This window comes from Triturus cristatus, chromosome 11, assembly GCF_964204655.1.
Source record: "Triturus cristatus chromosome 11, aTriCri1.1, whole genome shotgun sequence".
Taxonomy (NCBI): Eukaryota; Metazoa; Chordata; class Amphibia; order Caudata; family Salamandridae; genus Triturus; species Triturus cristatus.
Window position 1 is genome coordinate 1,050,723,996 of NC_140594.1, and position 26,010 is coordinate 1,050,750,005.

Sequence of the window (26,010 nt, forward strand, 5' to 3'; positions counted from 1 at the left end):
TTTTACAATAAACTACCTATGTATATAGTTATAGATTGACTGTATCCTTTAATATGGAATGGCTCAGCTCTTTTATTTTGAATTTGGATAAAGTTGAACAGCATAGTTAATATCTTCTATAAACTTATAAACAGTTTAAAATGTTTATTTTTTTAAGGGTTTTTTTAACCCTTCGGGGTCCTGCAAAAGGACCCCCTGACAAAGGCTAGGGCGTCAGGAACTCTCTACCCTTCCCCCTTTTCACGTTCTCCACCTTTCTTTTTCACTGTCACACACAAAATGGCGTCCAACACTTCCTGATTTCGACCGATTGGAATGTTGACTGACATCTAACCACCAATCAGAATTACGCTCGCGGACGTTTGGTGCGCGCATGGTGCGCGCACGGTGCGCGCACGGTGCGCGCATATAGATATTTATGTACTTTTAACTGCAATTTTCTCAGGAACTACTGAACAGATTAACACCATATATGCAAAAGGCACATGCCTGACCTGAGGACTACCTCTTTACCAAATTTCATGTAATTCTGTTCAGCCGTTCGGGCTGTACCTTAGACTAAAGGTCCTATGGGAAAATGCATGGGGAAAACGTGTTTTGGGACCCCCCTTTTTTCTCAGCCCCTGCTTGACGAATCATCTTGAGACTTTCAGGGTAGGAGCTGAGCGGAGCGCCCCATTAGTTTTGAAAATTTCACGATGATAAGTCAACCGGCACCAAAGTTATTCAAAACCGAATTTTCAGATTTCCTATGGGAACTCGGTCCTAACTATAACTAGCTACTGGCGACCGCCAGTAGATAATATATATGCTTAAAGTGGGTGCACGGTGCGCGCGCCGAGAAGCTGATTTACTGCTCGTTACGCGTTTCGACAAGAAAATGTCTTGATCACACGAACTGTGAAGCCAACAATGACGTGCATAATTAAACATAAGAAATGGAGGAAGGACTGCCTTAAAATCATCTTACGTCCTGTCAATGACAATTGTCGGCCATCTTGTAGTGGTTAGATACATATCTTATACATAAGGGAATAAGTGGATTAAATTGGTGACTTTCTTATGTTTCCATTGAAACCAAAGTACGTAACGTAAAGTACTTAATAACATATATACATTTCGCACTAGTGGCTGAAAATCATATTTAGGAAAGGAAAAAACAATACCCCATAGATCGTGTACGCTATCAAGATGTTGTTTCTGTTTCCGGTATGTAAATTTTTGTTCAACCAAATGTATTTATACAAAAACATAACATAGTGCTTGACTGCTATTGTACATCCTGTAATGGAAGGGGGTGAAAACAATTAATTTACTACGCACTAGTGGCATAAAGATCATTGTACATATAATAATGATATGTTTTCAAAATGTCCAACTAAATCTCCAATATATTCCAATACATCCTGTGATAATTCTTAATGATCTAAAATGTCGGTCAAGTTTGGTACTTAATCCTGCAGGTCAAGAGGCCAGGCCTTACATACAATCAATAGTTGTGACAAGACTGATGAGAAGAGGCAAATGCCTATTTGAGTACAGGTATAGTCCAATTCCTCCCAACAAAGCCAATATAATACCGTGAACAGTGATACTGTGAAAAAAATTGATTGAAAAATTCAGACTTTCAAATATTATTAAGAAATACGAAAAATGGTTAAAATGTCTCTTATCTTGTTTCTCATGTGTTTCCGAGCCCGGGGAAGAAAAGGGTAGGGTACCCGTGCAGTGACCATACTATCAGCAAATCATCGATGTACCTAAGCCATTTCACTACTGACTTAAAGTCATCTGCCATGTTAGGGTCAGAACGAATTTCCTCTTCCCACTTTCCTAGGAATAGATTGGCAAAGCTAGGCGCAAAGCATGTACCCATCGCGGTGCCTCGCACCTGTTTGTAAAAGACACCATTGAAGAGAAAAATGTTATTCTTTAAACATATCGATATCATGTCTTTAAGCATCCTAGTATGTTCCAGATATATGATGTTACGTGAATTTAGAAAATGTAGACATGCTTCGATACCCTGGTCGTGATCGATGATGGTATATAAAGCGTTTACGTCCAGGGTAATCAATGAATAGTTCTCTTTCCACACAAAGCCTTCAATCTTGTTAAGAAAATCCTTTGTATCCCTAACATACGATGGAAGTTCAATAACATATTCTTTGAGGAATTGGTCAACATATTTGGAAATGTTTTCCAATACATTTCCTACTGAAACATAAGAAATTCACCAATTTAATCCACTTATTCCCTTATGTATAAGATATGTATCTAACCACTACAAGATGGCCGACAATTGTCATTGACAGGACTTAAGATGATTTTAAGGCAGTCCTTCCTCCATTTCTTATGTTTACTTATGCACGTCATTGTTGGCTTCACAGTTCGTGTGATCAAGACATTTTCTTGTCGAAACGCGTAACGAGCAATAAATCAGCTTCTTTATAAGCATTTTACTTCGAGTGTGCGTATAATTTGGAGTCTAGCAATATTAATATTACCGGTGAGGGCATACCGGCAAACGCACCACCTGACATCGGGCTCAATCCCGGAATGACCCGTCTTTTGAAGGAAATATATATATATACATATATATGTATGTATGTATATATATATATATATATATATATATATATATATATATATATATATATATATATATATATATATATACGTTTGTTCCAGTGGAAGAGGAGTTGCAGCAACGGTGTTTGTGGAATATATATATATATGTATATATATTCTACTGGCGGTTGCCAGTAGGTAGTTATATTTAGGACCATGTTTTCATATGAGCACTGTTTTTTTATTTGCCTATATCTTTGGTGTCATTTGACGAATCTTCACGAATTTCTCAAAAAAATGTGCCCTAGTGATTTTAGTTGTGCATGGAACATTTCTTGTTGATTCTCAAGCGGGGGCCGAGAAAAAGGAGGGGTTGAAAAGAGTGTGTTTCCCATGTTTATTCCCATAGTGCCTTTAGACACACCTGCAGCCCAAACCACTGGACGGAATTACATTGAATTTGGCAGACAGGTAGCTTTTGATCCGCAGATTGTGCTTTTTGTTTGGTCTAAATCCGTTCAGTAGTTTCCAAGATATTAAAGGAAATCGATGTTTGCATATCTGGGCGGAGCCTTAGCACAGATCTGAGATCTGATTGGCTGTCAGCACTTTAACCAGAAAATGATGGCAGTCATCTTGGGCTCAATGTACATGATAGCACCTCATTGAAATGTATTGCAGTGAATGGCAGGTTTTGAGGGTCATAAGAAGGAGAACATGTAAAGGGTGATAACAGATTTTAGTTACAATATAAATCATTTGTTGCTAAGGTGATTTTACCCTGTGAAAAATTCTCCTGCTGAGATTTCATGAATCATGTTTGAGAAAAAACAGATTTCTCATGATTTTCCCATAGAGGTTGTGGAAGGTGCTCCAGAAGATAAAATGAGAGCATATTTTCTGTAAATTCACACCTTCTTTTTCAGCCATATGAGAATGAAGTATGACATTCTCAGTAAAACATGTACTTCCAACAGGAGCAGCCTGTCATTTGATTCCCTTGTGATCTACTGCAGCTCCCAGAGTGTTCTAAAGAACAACTAGAGTGCTAACATTCTCACTTATGACAAAAGTATGGCACACCTGAAGTCCTCTTGATTGAATCAAACTGGTAAAACTTAAAACATTTAATTTAGAAAGAAACAAAATGAGGAAATTATGGTTAGTGCTCTGGAAGGAAAGATTTGGACACATTTTAAGTGATTTCTCAAATATCTTTCTCTTCTATTTCATTAAAACATTCTGACACGTAGACTGAAACATGCACTTTCAACACCAGCAGGAGACAGCCAGTTAACTCCCTGGTGATCAGGAATGTACTACAGTGTTCAAATGAGCAACTAGAGTGCTAACATTCTGAATATATGGAAAAAGTGTGGCACATCTGACCACCATCTTGATAGAAACATTTTCCACTGAAGACACTGCAGTAAATGTGGAAATTAGGATGCTTCATAACAAATAAGTCTCTCAAGACGGCCACCAGAGAGAAAAGAGCCAAAATGTAGCACAAATGTTACCCAAATGTAGCTCAAGTATAGCCCAATGACAGAAGTATGCAAAACACTTAGGGCCAGATGTACGACCATTCCGTTTTGTGGGTAGTAAATTGTGATTTTTTTTTTGTGACTCGCAATTTGTGACTCACAAAACGGAATGTACTGATATGTCTCAGACACATTTCGCGAATCCCATTGGCATTGCAAATGACCTACCTCATCGATATTCATGAGGCAGGTCGCAATTTGCAACCCATTGGGAATGGGCTACTATCACAGGGATGGTGGCCTGCTGGGGACAGTAGACCACCATGTCTGTGTTTGCTTTTTAAATAAAGCAACTTTTTGTTTTCAAATGGAGGCAGTGTTCCTTTAAGCATTTAAAAGACAAAAATGAAAGTTTCTCTTTTCATTTTTTAAGTGCAGACAGTGGTCCATGGGACTACTGCCTGCTCTTAAAAAATATTTTTGCATACATTCACAAAGTGGAAGGGGTCCCCTGGGGACCCCTTCAAGTTGCGACTATTTAACCACCTACTTGAAGTAGGTGGTAAACTGCGATTGTTTTGTGACTGCATTTCCGGTATGAAAGCAATTGTACATTCCCCTATGACTCACTATGAGGACGCCCTTCACAAGCCCATTCCTAATAGTGACCCGCAAACCCTATTTTGCGAGTTGGTGTAATAGGTTACCGACTCACAAAACAGGATTTGTACATACTACAACCCTTTTTAGCGGTCGAACATGTCCCGATTCTCCATTTGCGAACGCTAAAAACAGTCATAGATCTGGCCATTAATCTTTTATTTTTATTTTTTTAGTTTTATATAGCGCAGACTTGACCTGAAGGTATGCTTTACATGATCATCAGTTACATAACACAAGGATTCATTCCTTTTGGGCTTTAGGCATGGGGAGATTAAGTGATTCGTCCAGAACCACAGGACGCCAAGCTGACGCCAAAACTAAAACATGGTTTCCCAGTCTTCAGCTCTAGCTGTAATGCCACAATCTCCCCCCCAAGTGCAACATATAATCAGTTGATCAAGTGGAAAAAAAACATTTAGATAGCAAATATGCTTTTTCGCTATTTGAGAAAATATGCCCTCATTTTAGTTTTTTAGAGCACTAACAGCAATTTCTATGGGAATAAGATCTCCTCATTTTTCTAATTTCAAAAAGAAATGCTCTAGATATTACAGTTTTGATTACATCAAGATGACGTCCGGCATCACACTTTTGTAATAGACATAGAATGTTAGCAATCTAGTTGTTCATTAGAATAATGTGGGGAGGCAGATGTCAGGGGCACATACCCGGATAACTGATGGCAGGGAGGAGGGTGTAGAGCCAACAAGTCGACCACGCTGGGCAGGCAGGAGTGGCAGTAGTAGCACAATGCACCATGGAGGGCAGGGGAAAGGTGGGTAAGGACAACAAACCAACCATGCAGGACAGGCAAGAGCGGATGTGGCAATATAACAGACCATTGAGGGCAGAAGGAAGAGGCAGTGGCAGTACACCCATACATGCCAACAGACCCGATTCAGACAAGAGACTCCTGATGTTTTTAAGCCCAAAAGGAATTTATTTTAACCGTCTCCTGCCTAAAATCTCCTCTTTTTCAATGTAAGTCAATGGGAAAAATCAATTCCCCTTTTAAAAAAAATCAGTCTCCCTCTTACTAAGTTCAAAATGTTGGCAAGTATAGTACATTGATCACAGAGGGCAGGAGGAATGGGGTATGGACATGGACTTGGATAACAGATGGGAGAAGGGAGATGGGTAGGGGCACCAACCTGACCTTACAGGGCAGGCATCAAGGGTTTCAGCAGCACAATAAACCACACAGGGCAAGCGGGACAGCAGTGCAGCACAACGGACCATGGAAAGCAATACGGAGGGGACAGGGCCATGCAAATGGACAACAGAGAGCAGAGGGGAAAGAGGCAAGGGCAGCAAGCTGACCATACCAGACAGACAGGAGGTACAGTTGCAGCATAACGGACCAAGAAGGGCAGGAGGGAGGGGGCAGGGGCACGACAATGGACCAGACAAGGCAGAAAAGAGGGGATTCGGGTCTGCACATGGAAACCGAAGGGCAGGAGGCAAGGGGGCAGGGCTGGAGCAGAAGCTGACCATGGACGGCAGCGGGATGGGCACTGGAAGCCCAACACAGCACGGAGGGCAACAGTCAGTATCTAATGGCATACACATGGACAACGGAGGGAAGGTGGGAAGTGGTCAGGGGCAGCGAGCTGACCACACAGGGCAGGTGGGAGGGGCTGTGCAGCACAAAAGACCATGCATGACAAGCAGGAGGTTTAGTGTCAGCAAAACGGCCACGGTGGCCAAGATGGAGAGGGCAGGGGCTTGCACAAAGGACCATGGAGGACAGAAGGGATCAGTATTGACTGGACACTGGCAAGAGAGAGCAGGGGAAGGAATTCCACAACAGACCACACGGGTCGGCAGGAGAAGTTGCAGCACAACAGAGCATGGAGGGCAGAAGGGAGTGCCTGCACTGCAATTCTCCATAAATGCAGTTGGAAGAGATCCAGGATTTTCTGAGTAATCTCATGATGCCAAAACGTGGAGGCCAGTTTACCAACCTGGGTCTCAAAGGTGAGGTTTTCATCAAGTCACAATCCCTTGTTTTTAGTAGTTGGTTTAGGCTGCAGAAGCGTCCCCCCACTTGTCAGTTAGTCAGAGAAAAATAAAATGATAGTGAAACAATATCATTTTATTTTTCTTTGACTGATTCTGACATGCGTGCAGGGTGGGGCGGGCCCAGGCCATAACAGGCCGGTGGTGGTACTTAGAAGCATGCATGTATGTTTGGCCGGCCGTCCTAGGCTGGCCAAACATATCATGCGCACTTCAATTTCTCCAACCAAGCTTTGTTTTTTTTTTTTTGTTTTTTAATTAGTTTTTACAATGATTACAACCAGAACATTGTGGTCACAGTACAACAACATCCATCATCCGGTGTGCATTTGTGATCTAAGGCCCTTCGCACCCTCCGCAGAGCACTCCATTAACAACACACATTTCAGTTCATCTGAGACTGCAACAGGTATTGGGTTAGGTACTGCCAGTAATCTCGAGGTTTCGACCCGGTAGGCAGTTCCTCTTCGTACGTTTTTAGTGTATCCTTACAATACGTTAAATCAGCGAGCCAGTCTTTAACTTTTGGTGCACTCCTGCCATTCCAGCTGAGCGATATTCTCCGCTTTGCCAACAGTAGGGAAATCATACAAAATTTGCGCTTTTGAGCCTTTACCCCAGGCAGCAGACCCAGCAAACAAATACGAGCCATGCAGCCCAACTCACCTCCCACCATTTCTCCCAGCAACTGCATTACCTGCACCCAGTACTCCATTATCGCCCCACAAGACCATGCCAAATGAATAAAATCCGCCCCTTCTTGATTGCATCGCCCACACCTAGAATCTAAGCGTAACCCATATCTGTGCAATCTGGCGGGTGTGTAATAAGTCTGGTGCAGGTACTTGAAGTGGAGTATGCGTAGGTTGCCATTAGGCGTCAGCATACCAGTCAGTGTGCAAGCAACCGCCCAGTCCTCCTCCGTCAGAGGAACATTGAGGCAGTTATTCCACCTCTCCATGGCTTTATGTGTGTTTGCCGCAATGTCACTTTGTAGTTTAGCATAGAGCGTGGACACCAGGCTTTTGGCCTTCGGTGTGGTGATTATCCACTGCAGGGCGGACATCACCGGGGGTTCTTCCGGGTATGTCGGGAACAGCGTTTTAATAGCATTCTGTAGTCTGTGGTAGTTGAATTGAAACAGTAGTGTCTTATTACTAATGAATGTCAGCTTGTCAAGCGTTTTGAATTTACCGTCCTCATAGAGGTCTCCCAAGGTATCTATACCGACCTGTCTCAGCAATCCCACCCCCACCTCTTCTTGGGTTACCGAGAGCTCTGGGTGCCAGTGGAGCCGGAGCGCCGGGGCGAACAATGGCAGTTTATTTGCCTTCCTAGCCATTAAGTGCCATGCTCTATTAGTGGCATCAATCGTGTTGATGTCATTCTTATGCAGGGGAGGTCTACGGTGCGTGATAATCGTATCTAGTGGGATCGGCAGCGCGTCCCCTTCTTCAATTGCCACATGTGTGAGGTATGGAACTTTGTGCTACCAAAAGTGCGCATATTGCGCCTGCGCACAAAGGTAGTATTGCAAAAAGTCAGGAACTCCGAATCCTCCCCGGGAGTATGGTAATGTCAGCGTCTGTAAGTCAACCCTTGCAGTTTTCCCCGCCCAAACTAGCTGGAGTACCAGCGTGGCGATGCGACGAAAAACCTCCTTAGGAGGCTGGATGGGTATGTTGTTGAAAAGGTATAGCAGTTTAGGCAGTAGCACCATTTTGACAATGGCAATGCGATCAGCCAAGGACAGCGGCAGCTGTATCCACCTTCGCACTTTCCCTTCCAGGGCATCGATCGCCCTCCCATAGTTTGCCCGGATGACAATCTCTGGGTCACGGGGATACCACACACCCAGATACTTCACCGGCTCGGTCTGCCACTCCAAGGGGTACTCCATGGGGTGCGGTTGTGTGCTGTCCGTCAAGGGGATAATCAGAGATTTATCCCAGTTTATAGTCACACCCGAGTGATGAGCGAACTTAACATATTCCCGCAGCAAAGGATTCAGATTGTCCCCTGGGTCCCTCACATACAATAACATATCGTCAGCATACAATGATATGTGCAGAGGCCGTTGCGGAAACTGCAAAGCTGAGTAATGATGCCCCTGTCTAATTTTGCATGCTAGCGGCTCCAGCGCTAGAGCAAACAGCAATGGGGACAGCGGGCAACCCTGTCTAGTGCCCCTGCGGATGTTGATGGGCTCTGAAATGTATTTATTCACCCGGACTTGCGCCACCGGCGCGTCATACAGCAGCTGTATCCACCGGAGAAACATGGGCGGGAAGCCCATCCTCCGTAGCACAGTATTAAAATACGGCCAGTCCAGCGAATCAAAAGCCTTGGCTGCGTCTCCAACCAAGCTTTGTTAACTGCCGGGTCAGAGAAAGGTCTGCAGGCTCACAGGCAGTGTCTAAGCGCCAGAGCAGGCCGCTCAGACCAGTCCTGGTGCTGCTCTCCTAAAGCAGCACCAGGATTGGCTCAGCAGCCTCTGCCTTCCCAGAGACTGCTGGGAGAGCTCCGAGGCTGCAGCGGCCGTCGGTTTTGGAGACTGCAGGGAAAAGGTGCATTTAAAAAAAAATATTATTTTTCCTACCGCTGCCTGTTTGTCCCTCCCTCCGCCACCCCCCACCTTTGAGTTTTGGTGGCCCCCACTGTTAGGCTGACAAACCGGAGGGGCACAATCATGGGGAGACTGGGGATGGCTGGGGCAGAGATGTAGGGAAATAGAGGGATAGTAGGTCATAAAGGGGCATTTAAAAGATTGGCAGGGCTGGGGCCGAAGCAGGCCATGTTGTGTGATGTCATGTTTCTTTTCTTCTGTAGCACACCACACCATGACAATGTTGCCTCACAGACTGATTGAAAAGATGTACCATTGGAGAGAAAGGAGGGGCAAAGTCACACATTTGTGTGCATTGACTGTGTATGGCTCACTTTTTTAATCCTTTGCTACATCCATGAATAAAAGCATTTTGAGCGAATGTGCAGCTCCACAGTTGCTGTTTCAAGGCAGGGCTTCTGCATTAGCAATCAGATACTGCGGTAAGGCATGTATTTCTCCTGGGAAGAGCATATGTTTTAGGCATTGTTAACAGTGTTATCGGAGCCTTTTAAAGCCTCTCGCTAATAGTCTACAGTTTCACGTCAATGCTTTGGGCCAGGTGCATCAGAGGGTTTTGCCCATTCTGTGTCTATGGGACAATGTGTTGATGCATATGGCCCTTTATCTTTTTTTCTGAACCGCTAAGCAACACATGACAACTGTGAGAAAAATGCAGGCAGAACATATGTTCCAGCTCACAACAGTCACAACAGATCAGGTGTGCAATCTGACATTTAACATCTAGACAATGTTTCCTTTTTCTTCGTTTCAATGGAGTAAATGAAATAAGGGTCAAATGTACGAATCTGCTTTCCATTTGCAAAACCTGCAATTTGCAAAATCATATGCTTCCTGATTTGAAGGCGAGTCAAACAGGGCTCTGCGAGCCAGAATTGCATTTTCAATTGGACCCTTTGACTGTCATTGCATATTGGAAGCTGGAGTGGCCGTGTAAGGGGCGCCGCCCACCTGCTTCCAAATCACCAATCCATCGGTCAGTGGTCTGTGACTGCAATGCTGTTGAAACCTCTGATTAGGTACTGACTCCCAAAGGTGACTATATCCATTTGGGGGCAGCTTCAAGCTTGTGACTGTGGCCTAATGGCATTTGGGGGTGGGGGGGTAGCTTTAACCTTGTGAATGTGGTTTAATGACATTTTGGGGGTGGGTGCAGACAGCATGCTTTCCACAATTCCGTTTACAGGTGCCATTTTTTTTAATACAGTACCTGCAGCCGCGGCCCATGCAGGTAAGTGCGGTGGGGCTGGGTGGGGGGGGGGGGATTTCGACAGATGACGACAAGGGAAAATTAATCATTTATTTAATTTCCCCTCGTCACCGTCCGTTGAAATACCCCACCCGGCCTCACCGGGCCACCGCTCTTACCTGCACAGGCCGCGACTGAGTACCTGTTCATTTATGACTTTCACAAAATGCCAACTTTTTTTAATGCAGCCCCTGTCTCATTAAGGGAACATGGAAAAAATGGCACTGTGAATACAAATCTGGGGCGGAGGCCTGATGTCCTTCACAGGCCCACAACCATGCAGTTGTAGCCCCTCCATCGGGATGTGCAACGCAGAATCCTGACCCATCAATATTAATGTGTCAGGATTGTGCGAATCCTACCTAATGGCCAATTTGCCCTGCAATGGATTTGTACATCTGTTGCAGTATAAAATGACGGTCGGGTCACAAAGAGGTTGATGTGCAAAAACTCTGTGGCCTATTTGCACAAGGCCGACTTTAGGGTGGAGCGACCAGTCCAGCTGCAGAATTTCTTGTGTGTCCAGCAGTTTTCAGGCTACAGTAAAAATGTCAAGATAACTCAGGTGATTAATGTTCCTGCTGGAGAGAGATCGGAGTTTTGTTGAGCTGTAATTTTGACTCGTAATAAGGTAGCACAGAGGTTTTTTATGCCTGCTGTAAAAAATGTGCACCATGCAGATCACAGAATTGCAATTTATGTGGATGGTACAGTCGGCTACTGCTTTTGCCACAGAGATACTTTTGTTACCTGCAGTTCAGAAGTTAGAATCCTAATATAGCACAGTGGCCTATGAACTGTTTTAGGTTAGAACGTTTTGTTTTTACAATAGTCTTTCATTAACCTAATGTTGCTAAAAAGGGTTTGTTTGTGTAGAAATACATTATTTTTAGTAAAGCCAACCTCAACCACTGTGATATGTTTTTTAAATCCTGATTCTGTGTTTCTCCAAACCAAGCACTCTTAAAATATACAGCCTACAAGTATGGATGGCAAGTGATTCCTACATCTTGTAGTCCTCATTGTCTTACGTAACATTTTCTCTAGGCTGATTTACACATGTCTGATTCTTTGTCTCCGTATAATGTGTGTGTGATGTAAAGTGCTCCGACACCCTACACTGGTATGAGTAGTGCCACAAAACAAATGAAATGCATGTGAGAGGTTAGTGAGAGATGAGGGGCACTATTGAAGGGCGGTAGCGAGGAAATCCATGGAAAAGGAGGTCATTGGAGGGCAACAAAAAAGATTCTCGTACCTGTCATCACCGGAGTTAAAGCAGGTCCTGTATTTACAAACTCCTTTTTTTAGTAGGTGAAATAGTAAGACAGTACTACTAATCACGTGCCACAAAATGCTATTCACTAACCTATGTGCGGAGACCTGTCTCCGCCACTCATGTCTTTTCTCTATGTACCTCTCCACCCCACATAGTCAGAACCGTCCTAACGCATGGGCTCACTGGGCCCACAAGCATAGGGGCCCCATGCTAATCTATGCTACATTTTTATTCACTGCTTTGCCTGGGGGCCTATAATACTGTTAAGACGGCCCTGTACATAGGTCTACATTTTATTAGTATAAGTGGGAGCAATTGTGGGTGGCTAGAATAATGTGAATACTTACACCTAAATGGCAGGGACATGCAAATACAAACACCCATCCATAAAGGAGTAAGACCATTGCTATTTCCAAATTACAATTCTAAAGTTACTACAGCCACAAAGGTCCCAAAACAGTAATAAATGAACCCTCGCCCTTCGTAAACAGGGCGGTCCATATGTCCCTTCAACCTTGTGCCCAAACTAAGTATGGCACCCCGATGGCTTGCCGTGGCATTATACTCCTCAACCCCTGCACATAAATAAGATGGTCTCCATACACACTCTCATGCACTACTGTAACAAAGAGGTCACCACAGACACTATGCTAAAATAGGTAGCTGCTGAAGAATGGCATGTGATTTCTTGCATTTGGAGACCACAGCTGGAGTGTGGTGCTGAAGTCATAAGGTAGAGATCAGCCTAAGAAAAGTAGCAACTGTTTTTTGGGCAAACAAATATTTGAAATTGCAAGTTTTAGGACCTATGATGATCCCATGATGATGGCTCAACAATTTCTTAAACATATAGGATTTCATAAGCTATTGGGCAAACAAACATGGCCCTTGGGTATATATATCTCTAATGGTGGGGTCATCTACGTACGGTACTGTGCTATTTTTCATAGTAATGGTTTGCCTGATGCTCGATTAATATTTAATAGTATGGATGTGCCACATAAAATGTGTGTTTTCAAATTTGCTTAGGAAAAAAATACAAAGACATACTTATTTCCAACTATAAATGATCCTTTGTAAAAGCATATTTCACCTCCTAGTGACCACGTTCTTCGATTTTGGGACAAATGCCTTGGGCGCTCTTGACCAGGTAGAGTTAATATTGGGACTGCGTTGAGGATATCACATATATTTCTGATGTTCTTAAATAATCGTGTATATCCATTCTATCTTATGTGGCGAAAAAACCTTACGAAATAATGATCTGCCTGGCAGGGGGGAGATGAATGCTAAATTGCTATCCTTTGGGATGTGTGTAAAATGCAGCAGCAGCCCATGCAGGTAAGAGCGGTGGGGCCGGGTTGGTGGGGATTTCGACAGATGACCATGAGGGAAATTTAAATAAAAAATTCATTTTCCGTCATCGTCTGTCGAAATCCGGCCTCACCGCCCCATTGCTCTAACGTGCACGGGCCACTGCTGGTAAAATGTCATAACAATTATTGGCAGGTGGGATGAGGATTTTATGCATTTGGAGTGAAGTACACCAACTATACATAGGTGACATCAAAGGTAAAATATCCTGTGACCAAAATATCATGGTAAGAAAATCGGGAAGGTAAATTTCTATGCGTAAACAAAGTTTTACTATATTTAACTCCACGTATATGTACCTTTACTATAAAGATATCTTCGAGGTGCGTAAATGTGGAGTTAAGAATAGTAAATACTTACCTATGTGCTCTCACCTTTTCGATATTTTTGTCCTTGATATTTCTGCCACAATATTTTGTCAAACATAATATCTTTGTCCTCGAAATTGTATCAGACAACCCTATATCTAATCAGGATATTGAAAGTCATCATATAGTCCCATTAGCATTTAAAGGCAAAAGTTGACTGACTGAGTACTTTTTTCAGGTTGTTCAAATCTGAGATGGCTTTCAATAACCTCATATTGTATATTTGAGAGTATTGTATTACTTATGTATACTAACTAACATATAGTTGAACAGGAAAAAACGACATTAATATGCATACTTGGAAAATGGAAACTAGTCTTGAATATGCAAGCAGTTTTAGAGAGTATTTAAATCTGTATTTGATTAAAGAGAGGAGCATTTGTTCAATAAAAAATATTGTGAAAAAATAACCTTTTACATTAGGTGCGATTATTACATGGATTATATATACATTTAAAACGTGACACTTAAGCAGCAGTCATGTAAATACTTAATATGAGGAGAGAGAAGCATTTGCTCAAAAAACAATATTGTGAAAAAATAACATTTTATATTAGGTGAGATTATTACATGAATTATATATACGTTTAAAACATGACCCTTAAGCATCAGTCATTATAATACTTAATATGGATTTTAGCTAATAGTTCCTGGAGAAAGGCTGGAAGATGTTCCTCTTAAAGCATAATCGTGTCTTTTCTCATTCCACTTAATGGACTAAGAGGGCATTAGCAGTCAGATGTAAGAGCAGCTTTGGATAGTGCTGGCTTTTCCCTTTTATTTCTTTTAAGGATTTGTTTCAGCCTCATTTGTATTTGCCAGTATCATGAAAATAAACGAAGGGCTAGGTGGCGAGGGGGCAGGGAATTGGTGGGGAGTGAGAGAGAAAGGGAGGAAGAAAAGATGTAGTTTGGCTCCGGAAGAAACATGATTATCTGGTTTAAAGATCTGAGCAACTGAGCCAGAAATCCCTTAATTGGTGGACATCCTGGACAGGACCCCATAGAACTCCACATGGTCCACCATGGGAAGTGCCACTGAGACATCAAGGTCAGAAACCTGCACCTGAATCACACAATGCATTGCCCACCACCTTCAGAGGAACTTCCATACTGTGCAGGAGTCTACACTCCATCTGATGATCCCACATAAGTGTACACTTGTTTTTCAAACCCCTTCAAATGGTATTCACTGTGTGTGAGTTTGAACACTGCTAGCACCTACAAGAGTTGGCACGCTTCCTAATTTGTGCCTAGAGTACACCATACGAATATGACTTGTTCATTGTAGTTCTAAATGGTTCCATTTTGTTTTCAGGCCCAGAAAATCTGTATTGTACATCTTCCAAAGAACACAAAAGAGGTTATTCAAGTTACCATCCCCTTCGCAACCCCCTCCCACACCACACCGTGATAAGAGGGCAGAGAGTGGAATAAATTCAACAGTGACTGTCAGGAAAGCCAAGAACAAACACACATTTGTTGCAAACATATACAGTAATACAGGCCCTCGTGTGCACTAGTAAGAGAACAACTCTACCTGAACTCCATCCTAGACAGGGGCACCAACACAGGTGTTGATAAATCTTCTTCAGAAGATGTAAGTATTGAGAAACAACTCCTCTGCAAGCTGGTGCAGGGATGGATCCTCCTCATGTCCCTCTTGGGTCCAAAAACAGTGCCAGGCAGTGCCAATGATCCCTAACTGGATGGTGCATGTGGCAATGGTTGCGGGTCAATGTCTCTGAGTAGGATCCCCGTTAAGGTTGTGTGATACTTGGAGTGCCCACTAATTCACCCACAAAATGGAAGCATTGAGTGGTGACTCAATATCTGTTGCCCACTTGTTCCTCGCCAAGGAGACATGTGTCCAGCAACTACTCCGTGTCTTATCGGCCTCTGTGCCTGAGAAAGACGGAATCTGTTGTTAGAGGTTTTGTGCATTATATGTTTTTGTGCATTATTAATAACGTACAGAATAAGGATTTATTATTGTAATTATATGTGCACACTGTCCTGGTGCTATTGATCTGAAACAATTTTGTTATGGCATATAGAAGTGTATTTGTCTGGCTCTTGTCAACTAGGCCTCAATGTGGGCCTAAATGCCATTTTGTCCTAGATGCATGTCTCCTCTGCACATTTTACTGTTCATTATTTTTGCAGCATACAGTCAAGCAGAGTCATGTTTGTTAATTTCCATTGCCGTTGATTTGCTGTTCTCGATGAAAACCTTCCAGTGTGGTCACAACCATGTTGCATCTTTCAAGGATTGTCTGCCAGCTCACTGTACCCTAATCATTCACAATAGTTTTCTGTGGTTCATGTAACTATTCTGTTCTGCCATCTCCGGATGACATTCTCACAGACTGGGCAAAATCATTATTCATAAGGTGGGATAGTGCTTAGCTGATAAGGCAATATGACATTTCCTAAAACTGTGATTTGATTTGCTGAAAATATATTTCTTTTGTTAATCCCTTGATGAATCTGCACGTTCTATTCTGTTCTATCAGATTTCCTGCTTAAACCCCTGAGTTTGGGGTTGCACCAGAACACTTTACGAAGCTACTAGGAATGCCATCCGTGTCTCTAGTGATTTTGCTGCTTATTGGGACTTAGTGTTTTTCTGATTTGCAGATTATTCTGTAATGCCCTATTTTAAGAGCATTTATGGCATTGATTTTATGATTTTTGCATTCATTATCTTTGTACCGTACTTTTTAAATAATGTAATAAATAGTTCGCATATATTCCTGATCTAGAACTCAATTATCAAGCGGGCACTTATTAAATTAACCACATTTGATATTGTTGTGGCGTGTCTTATATCGTGGACACATGGCCTCACAAAATTGAAGTGTAACACTGTTGCTGATTCATCAAACCGTGGGCGAGTATTTGAGGTAATATACTGGAGTACAAAAATGTAAGGGTTCCTGGGCCTGCACTGTGAAGCTGAATGTCTCATGGAAGCTGCCTGCCAGCAGCTTGCAAAGGGGCAGTGCCCGCCACCAACCTGTTCAGTCCCTTTGATCTGGTCCCTGCAGTCAGATTGAATGCCCTTGCCTAACAGGGTCCCTCCCTTCAGGGATGAATCAGGGCCCTGCCTCCCATGCCTGGCATGACAGGGTAAGGGACCCATTGGCCTGCTCAATGAGTAACACCTGAGTTCAGTGGTGGCCGCCACAAACAAAGGGTGGTGAGGCGGGTGGAGGGAACGCTGAAGGGGGAGAGCACACAGGGAGTGTTAGAATTAAACAAAAATGGAAAAAAACTAACCTGAAACCGGCAGCTGCCTCCCGTGTCGCGCGTCCTCTGCTCTTACCGGGCCTGGCAGCCCCTGGGACAGACTCCTATCCAATCCCTGCGCTGCTCTCCAAGGACAACAGAGCAGTGATTTGCCTGAGCGGGCTAAAAAGATGCTCCGCTGAGGCCAGGGAGTCTGTGGGGGTTTCTCCAGCCCACCTGTTCAAGCAGCCGGGCTGGAGGAACCTTAGTACGCATGTGTGTTTTGATCGGCATGAGACAGCCGGCCAAACACATATATGCATTTAGGGAGTGCACGCAGCCCTCCTGCTCCCATGCCCCACCCCTCCCAGCACAAGCTGGCTGAGAGCCAGCAAATGAAAAATAAAACAATGCTAGAACAGGCAGCCAGGCAGTGGGGCAATGCTCCTTCGCCATTGCGGAGGAGCCGCCCCTGCCTGAGTGAGCGACTCCGCTTCTTTTTGAGACCAGCTCTCATCCTGTATTCTAGGAGGAGATACATAGATCAGGGCCGATTCACGAAGGGCTTTCGCACTCGTGTCAGAGGCCCCTCATTCGTGACGCGACCTCAGCAGTGCAGCTACTCATTCATGAGGTCCCGCGACGAGTGTAAGCCCACCACCATGATTGAGGGGCGTTAGCCACGGTGCGGAGGCCCTTTGTGAATCGGCCCCTCAGTGTGCCTGCTGCTCAGCAAACAAGGCACCTGTAGCAGCCATGAGACTCCCACCCATCACACACGCTACCGGTAGTGAGTGAGCCTTACAGAAGATTATTGCAGTCAATGATATTTTGAAGTTGAGGGACACCAGCTACAGGCTTTCCAAAATGTGGGTGCTTTTATCTTTAAGCCGAGAGTCAGTGCTTTATTTGTGCTAGTGGTTTCCGGTGCTCGGGACCCGCACTTAATTGTCAGAACCGGCTCTAGTGACAGTCCACCACATGGTGGTGCTGTCCTTTTTATTTTAGAATGTGCACAACAACCATGTTTATTAAGTCAATATTCATTGAAAATTAATAATACCAGCCTCTCATGCCATTATTATAGCTTTGCGTGGCCTGAAATAGTCTGAATTGTCACACTTGTAGGAGTGCGATGTTGTTGGTGTTATGTTGGTACTGTCCTCGGCAGCCCTGGCAGGGTATGGGTCGTGCAAGCTGCAGTGACCTTCCGAGAAGGGCCCTGGCACTTAATTGTTTACAAATTAAGCACTGCCCAGAATAGTGTGTTGCATATAATGTACCAGCAGATATATTACAACTTTACTGTCATCTAAAGCCCATCCTACAGCCAGAATAAGAAGCCGCAAACAGGTGGCCCAAACCCACCCTAAGTCTCCACTGTTTCTTTAATGCAGGGAGCACAACGTTTGACATTTATTAAAAAACACTCTCAAATGTTTCACCTGGAGCTTTGTATAAAGAGAAATCTACTGAATATTTCATAGCTGATGCATGTATTGTGCTCTAACAAAGCTCTCTGTGCGAAGGTTTGTGCTGTGCTAACCCAGCACCAGGCATTTGGGCTCAAAAGGCGCTGCCTCTTCCCTCCAGGCTGCAGTCCCACCGCCACACACAGGTAATTATTCCTTATTATGGCCTCGAGAAGGCTGCTTCCCTGCCTGGGTAATAAGACCCCCTTTGAAGAGCAAAAAGCTGCAATTCGCTCTGCTGCCTCTTCAAGCCCTAAGAGTCCCAGTGCACAAATAAAGCCTGTGTTTCATTTTTCAAAAGCTGAAGGCATGGCAGGGGATTACAGACTGAATTAGGATGGGAAGGTGATATTTTTCTGCACATGCATAATGACAGCCATTTTTCACAACCTCCGGGGAAGGCTAAGGAGAAATGTTTTTATATTCAGGACTATATCAATATTCCAGAATGTGACTGATAAATAATTTAAAACAATTTGAAGCCTTGATGATTGCTTGTTCATACAGTGATTTGTCCTGTACTTCTGATGTTTGTTAGACCTGTAAGTACTCGGGGTTGCTATTGCTCAATTGTATGACATTCAGTGCACTGACCTCAGGAGGATGGATGGCTGAATCGGCCCTGCCAGGGTTTAAACAGAAATGGGCAAGTTATTTTGTGAAAATGTGAAGTAGGCAAAATCCCCCTTCATAGGTCAAGAGTTTTTATCAACACAGTTGTCTAACAGACCCATTGCTAGGGTGACCAGAATTTTAAAGCCAAAAACCGGGACATTTCCCAAAAATAGAAGGACTACAATTTTATTTCAAGCCAGCGCACAGAATGACACTGCTCCTTATCAGAGAATTTCACAGAAAAGGAAGTAAGTATATACATAAAATGCTGATTTTAAAGCCTGTTAATTAAATTGCTTTCTTATAACAGCTGATAACTATCCCTGCTTTGCAAAACATAAAAAGATACCCCATACCATTTTCATTCGACCCGCTGTAAAAACCAGGACATGAGCTTAATTTCCTGAAATCTGCCGGGACAGCTGGCTGAAAACCGGGACTGTCCGGGCAAATCCGGGCCGCCCGGTCACCCTACCTATTGCTCATCATATACAAAGAATGGGCGTTGGGTCCGCCCCTTTCAACCATTGGCTTTCTCCAAACAGCCTGTCCCAGCAATCGTTTAAGACTTAGTGAACTATCTCTTGGCTCAGCTCAGTGGAGTATTCATCTGTCACTAATGCTGTTGTTCTTTTGGGTGTAGTCTTCAGCGTCCAATCCAGAGCTTGAATTGAACTGCATGAGGGGCTACTTTACAACGATTGCCTCTTTTTTCGCTCCTGCTTGCTCCCTCCTCTTTGTCTTGGTCTAGCACTAATGCCGGATGCATTAACACATTAAAGGCAGACCTGTTGGCTTTGCCAATGCTTCTTCCTAATTTATCAGTAAAATGGATCAGACCTAAAATACTAAATTGGATTTGCAGTCAGGCTTAAAACAAGGCAGAATGATTTCACAAACACAGGAAAATTATTCGCGTGCAGGAGGCCAGCGCCTCCACAAAATGTGTAACAGTCCGTGGAGACATGGGTTGGCCATTGTTGTTGTCAGTTGGCTGCCATCAGCCAAAAAGAAGGGTCTAACAAAAGACACCCATTCTGGTTGGATGTTGATACCCAATCAGAATTGCTGATAAACTTGCTGTTGTTTCCGCAATCAGCAGTACAATTAAAGCACGGGTAACAGCAGTTCATGCTGCTCATGCTCAGTAACACACACACACACACAAACACGCACGCGCGCACACACACACACACTATATGCAGTAGTAGTGCAAGTATTGCTACCTGTATGTTGGTAAGTGAGTGTATGTGGGAGTGAGTGTATGTGGGTTGTTAATGCCAGTGTTTTGATAGGAGAGTGAGTGGGAGAGGAGGGGGAGGAAGAGAGAGGATGTTGAGGGGCAGAGGAAAGGGTGATGTTGAGAGATGAGATGAGACAGAGTGGCAGATGAGGCAAAGGAAGAGAAAGCACACCATATGAGGGATAGATATGGGAGTATGCCTGCAGCATGACATAACATGCCAGCACACTTTCCACTGAAGAGTACTTGGCTGCCCCTTTGTGGAGGCAGCATATCAGCAGAGAATGCGTGCATAGCGCTCATCTCTATGTCTGCTGAAGAATGCAGCAATAGGTCGGCAGGGATATAGACAGACAGAGCTGTTTTCAGTGTTTATTCTGTGTGAATGTCAGTGGTGTTTTCTCTGTATTTTCCACCCCTTTGGAAATCTGTGCTTATCAGTGCTTATTCAGCTGCCTCATCTGGAAAATAGACAACTGTTTTTTCCAAGTGTTTACAAAACATGTTGTTTTTGCAGTGATTGTTATAAAGCATGTATATAATGTAAAGAAGTAATGCTGGTTATGTAGTGTCTTCCAATTGGCAGTGTGCTCAGTGGACCTCTGTTAGACTGCTTTAAGCATAGAAAGTCTGTGGATTGCACACTCACTCACACTCCCATCTCCCACTGGTTAGAGGAGGCATACCCTGAAGCAGAGGTCAGACCCGGGACCAGGGTTCGATTCCCGACGCGGCAGGGTCTAGAGCCCAATTGTCCACGGACTCGATAATTCTCGCTTCGGTGCCCACTCTAAGCATGAGTTCACACTATGCAGCTCTGGGCAACAAGCTTGCTTAATCTCCACAACGGCCCCCCCCGCGGCGGGATGCCTGGCTTTCACCTTGGGGATGCCCAGTACGGGTTATCTCACAGGGAAAAACCAGGACGGGTTCCCAATGCAAGCGCCGAGATGCCCAAGGGTAAGTCGAGCGCTATATAAGAACTCACATACATACATACATACATACACATCTCATTACCTCTCACACTCACTCTGTTAGGACTCTGCCTGGTTCACAGGATTATTAATGGATGGAAAAAAGTAAGAGTGCTATATTCAATTTGTTTATAAACAAACCCCTGGGCACATTTGAGGGTCATTCAACTACTCCTTACTGAATATAGGAGTGGCCAGCCCTGTCAATAGTATAGTAGCTCGTGGAGCCTTTAAAAGTTTGAATTACACCCGATTAATTAGTAGACCTGCATTCCAAGGCACCTGAAACTTGATGCTTGAAGCACCTTGTCACTGCTTTACTGCACCCTTTCCGTGACATCTTGAAGGTGGTGCTGCTGTTGTGTGGACATTCATGGCTGCCAAGTGGCTCCTTGGCAGATGTCTCACTTTAAGTCAGTCTTGACGTTTTCACAGACATCGCATTGTATTCCTAGACCTGAAATGTTGTTGTTAACATTCTAACTATAGCCAGGATTAGCTGAAGTTATCAGACATAGCAATGGGGCACCTTGCAGGTACAAGTTATTTTGGGAGTGGAAAGCCTTGTGTCATGTTTTCACCTCTGTCCCATGTGATTTGTGACCGCATTCTTTTCCCAGGTACATGCAACTACACTCTGCATTGAAAGTTTTAAGCCTGAGGTGTTTGGCCTGCGGTCTGCTATCAATTCTGACTTGTTAGAAAAGGCGATGATATATCAAAGATATTTACCCATTCTCTGTCTGTGGATTAGTGTGATATACATATTGGCCAAGATTCTTCTGAGACAGCCATTTCACCAATCAGTGAAAGAATTAAACACTGCCCAAATATCAAATATGATTGATATATTCCCAGATTCTCTACAGTCTATAATTTAATTCACCCATCCTTAATACATGCTACTAAACCCTGTAATTTAATTCAAGCACATAAAACTGAAACAAAAAGAAAAAGAAACACAATTTTAGTGACATTCATAAACAACAAAATGGCCCACTTTCCTTTGTTTGAATGCCCTTTTAGCTTGTGGTTGTGCAGATGTTTATCGGTGTTTATATGTTTACTCTAATAATGGCTGTTTCTCTTTTAGTGGGGTTGTTTCAATTTGTATAGGTTTAAACCAAAAACAGATTCCCTAGCTATATATAAACCAGGTTAGTAAAACTGGAATGGCAAACACAGCATTGTACACTGATGGAAGAACTTTCCAGCACAATTGCTGCAGAAAAGAATGTGATCGCACTTGTGCTTGTATTAGGAGCCCTCAGCGAAGTGTGCCACAATAATGTTGGTATGTTTCTCCCAGAAGAGCAATAAACTATACTGGAGATATGGTCAATCTAGGTGTGGCTCCTTTCAAAATAAGGGACTACTTTTTCCATGTCCTGGCCATTTCAGTAGTATGGTTAATGGTGGCAGGAAAATAATCATTTTAAGGGATCGCATGCCTTTTTCCTGCAGCTGTTTTCGGGAACCTACCTTCTTGCTTTTCCTAGTTAAAGCCATGCAATCTTTCATCGAAGAGACTCCTCACTGCCACCCCAAGATTGAGATGTATTGAGAAAGCATATATGAGAAAATGAGATGTTGGGATACTATGAATGGGACTTCCAATGTGTATGTGTGTAGCATCAAGATGATTGGTAGCATTGAGTTTCTCCTAGGTGATCTCTCCTGTGGCCTATTCGACTGTTGAATTGTGTGTGGCCCACATTTCATTTTGCGAAGGACAGGACAGGGCTTATCAAGGCTCTCTGCGCCGTTGTCGGCCATGATTGAATAGCTACACCACTTCATTGTAAGCTTGAAAATATTATTGATAAACAGATGAGGATAACTACATTTGTTATTAGCAAGAATCCAACAGTTGAATAGGCCACAGGAGAAATCCCCTAGAAGAAACTTATATAGGGACTTGCAATGTTATCTTAATGTATGGCAGAAAGTATTTATTCCTTATAATACAAAGTCATACAGGGACCCTTCCCACAAACTGATGAAATCCCTGGTGTCTTGCAATTTCATGTCGAATTCAGACAAGAAGAATTAAAGTAGCATCTGTACTGCGAAATTAAACACATCAAGAAGCAGATAGTAATTATTGCAAAAAAAGATTTTAGAATCAGTCTAATGTAGCTTAGATTAAAAAGTGCTGAGGCGCCGATTGTGTAGAACAATTCAGGGATCCTCTTTGCTGCAGTGACCTATATCATGGAAAAATAAACATGTTGACTTAAACATATCCTTCCTGCTGATCACTTTTTATTTTTAGAAAAAGATATCAAAAGAAGGAAAAGCCAGTTTCCTTTTTATGCTCTGTGACCTGCCTTTCACCTTGGCTGCTGACTTTGGCAGCAGGCGTTGGGACATCAGAACTCAACTATAATAACTTATTACAGTTGAGCAGCTATGGACATCACAAGTCGCCTGTAAGAAGGAAATTAGACAAGGGCTTTTACAAAAGGATTGCAGGGTCCCATTTATGATACTCCTGTAATAAACTGTTGTTCGTCTCCTTTGTCAAGTATGTATACAATAGAAACATTATTTCTCCCAGAGCTTGATTATTCATATTGTTGTTGTCCGCTGTTACAGTGCATTAAAAAAAAAAGTACAGGACTATAATGCTGCACGCATAGGGGGCGTGGTGAGTGAGCATGGGGTGGGGTCAAAGGCGTGGCTAACAAAAAAAATGATTCTGTAACTTTTTTTGGTCAGTCACCTTCAGGTAACTACATACTAAACAAGGCACAACTTAAATGGAAACTAAATGCAAGTTAAGCAAATCAATGGGAAATGCATTATTGTACATTATTAAACCAGTATTAGTTAATGCAGTGCAGAGGTCTGTGTGTGTAACCAGAGAGCCTAAGAATTGAATCCTGGTTGGTGCAGAGATGACTAGTGATTGGTGTATGTTTAGTGCTATGAGTTAGCAAATAGCAAAAAAGAAGGGAGTTACTCTAATACTAAGAAAAGGGACGGGGTAGTCCCTGATCAAGAATCAATATTTTGGGCACAAATCTCTTATTAAAGAGCATGCCTCAATATGTCAATGTGCAGTACATTATTTCAACAAATTACATTGAGGATATAACCAATAACATCTGTGCAGAAGAGAGAGACATTACAATTCTCACAAGATTAAAAACATCTTCTCATTCGAGAAGTTATAATACATATGTTAATATCATATATGATTCCACATTAAGATTGAAGAAAAAAGAAAACTTAAAGGTCTCCTTGTATTGTAATGTGTTGAAATAATTTACTGCACACTGACATACCTTATGTTATTGCTTGTGATATTGAATGTATAGTTCTTCTGTAACGTATATGTCCTGTTATAGCACATGATTCATATTGAGGCATGCTCTTTAATACGGAGATTTTTGCCCAAAATATTGATTCTTGATCAGGGACTTTATAGTGCTATGAGTTACCAGTCGGTGAAAAAAAGCATTGTGAATATGTAAGTCGTTATTTTAAACTTGCATTGTACACATATAAGATAAGCTGCTAAAAAATGAGCAAAAAGTTTTAAGATAAAAAAGTTGTTTTCTAAAATATAGAATTCAGTAATATCCAGATTGTACGTAGTGCAATTTTTTTTGTAACTGTCCTTGAAAAGCACACAATTCACAGTTCAGCTGCTAACTCCATTTCAATACCACTCAAAAATGACAAATGCGTGTCATCAGGAAGCTTCAAGTGATTTCATCATTTAAAGCCAATTACGGCATCCAAGCACCCTTTACATTTGCAGATTGACCAGTTGCGCACATTTACATTTCTTAGAGGGAAGCAGACACCCTGGCAGGAAGGCTTGCTTAGCTGCCTGCCCCTCCCTCGGTTTCACAGCACTGAAGACTCCCTGCCTTACACTTCTGCTGAAGCATTTCAACTCTTGGAATTAACCATCCTGGGAAGGTTGTCTTTTCGCAAAAAGTAGGGGTACTGTTTTCATTAAATTAATAAAAAGCACGTACGTGCCGTGACCCTTTTATCCCGCCCACTTCGGTCACTGGTAGTGACAGGGGGAGCTGTGTGAATCTTTATGAAAGCCTTGGAGTGAGCGCCTGCGCAGAAACCCGGCACGCGGACATAAGCCTATTAGCCTTTATCCAATTGCAGCGCGGGATTCTCTGCACAGTGTTTGAAAATAACTTTGAGTGATTCTAAGAGGGATAAGTCAGTCAGTCTGGAGGTTTGGAAGAGGCATCTGTGTGAACTGGCCACAACTAGGGTCGTTCACAATGGCTGGCTGGTGCTCGCGATGCGGCCTGCAGTTGCTCAAGAACCGGCCGTTTCCATTGGTGCACATCACTGAAGCGGAAATGATGTCTTACCATCGCTTTCTAGGATGGTCCATCCATCTGGAGCGTACTGCTGGCAAATGTATGTATATTTCAAGGTCTATCAGTATTTCACCGCAACTTTGTGAAGTGGATGGAATATTTAAAAGATTTTTTAAGTCCTTTCTCTGAATGTGTTCTTTGTTTTCAAAGTGACTAGAAAGTAGTAGAGTCAAGTGGAATCGTCCATTTTCACAAATATGTTTTATAATTTATCTGGGGTCTTTTTTTAATTAAAAAGAAAAACTGAACTTATCAGACCAAAATGACCATTATACATATATCATGTGAGTTCTTAAGAAATGTGAGTAAGTAAAGAATGCTGTAATGCAGAAATATAAGGATTGCAAAATGAATTCAAAATGACAGGTTTTTGACAATAGCGAAAAACCCATAACAATGAATACCCAAATACGGAAATATTAAATCAATTGCAATGCCACCCCGACACCAAAATGTACCGCTTTCTCTTCCACTAC

At 42.9% G+C, this 26,010-nt stretch overlaps 1 protein-coding gene across 5 annotated transcripts in view; it reads left to right on the forward strand.

Annotated features, from left to right (window-relative positions):
* Window positions 1–26,010, forward strand: part of MCF2L2 (MCF.2 cell line derived transforming sequence-like 2) — a 2,345,299-nt gene that overhangs the window by 103,886 nt on the left and 2,215,403 nt on the right. For 3 of the 5 annotated variants that reach the window (XM_085635347.1, XM_085635349.1, XM_085635352.1), the window contains exon 1: window positions 25,390–25,574. The exons of the other annotated variants lie outside the window; for them this stretch is intronic. In XM_085635347.1, the coding sequence (XP_085491473.1) occupies window positions 25,433–25,574 (142 nt within the window). In that variant the 5' untranslated portion in view covers window positions 25,390–25,432. Of the gene's footprint in view, window positions 1–25,389; window positions 25,575–26,010 lie in introns of those variants that run through there. 5 annotated transcript variants of the gene reach the window in all.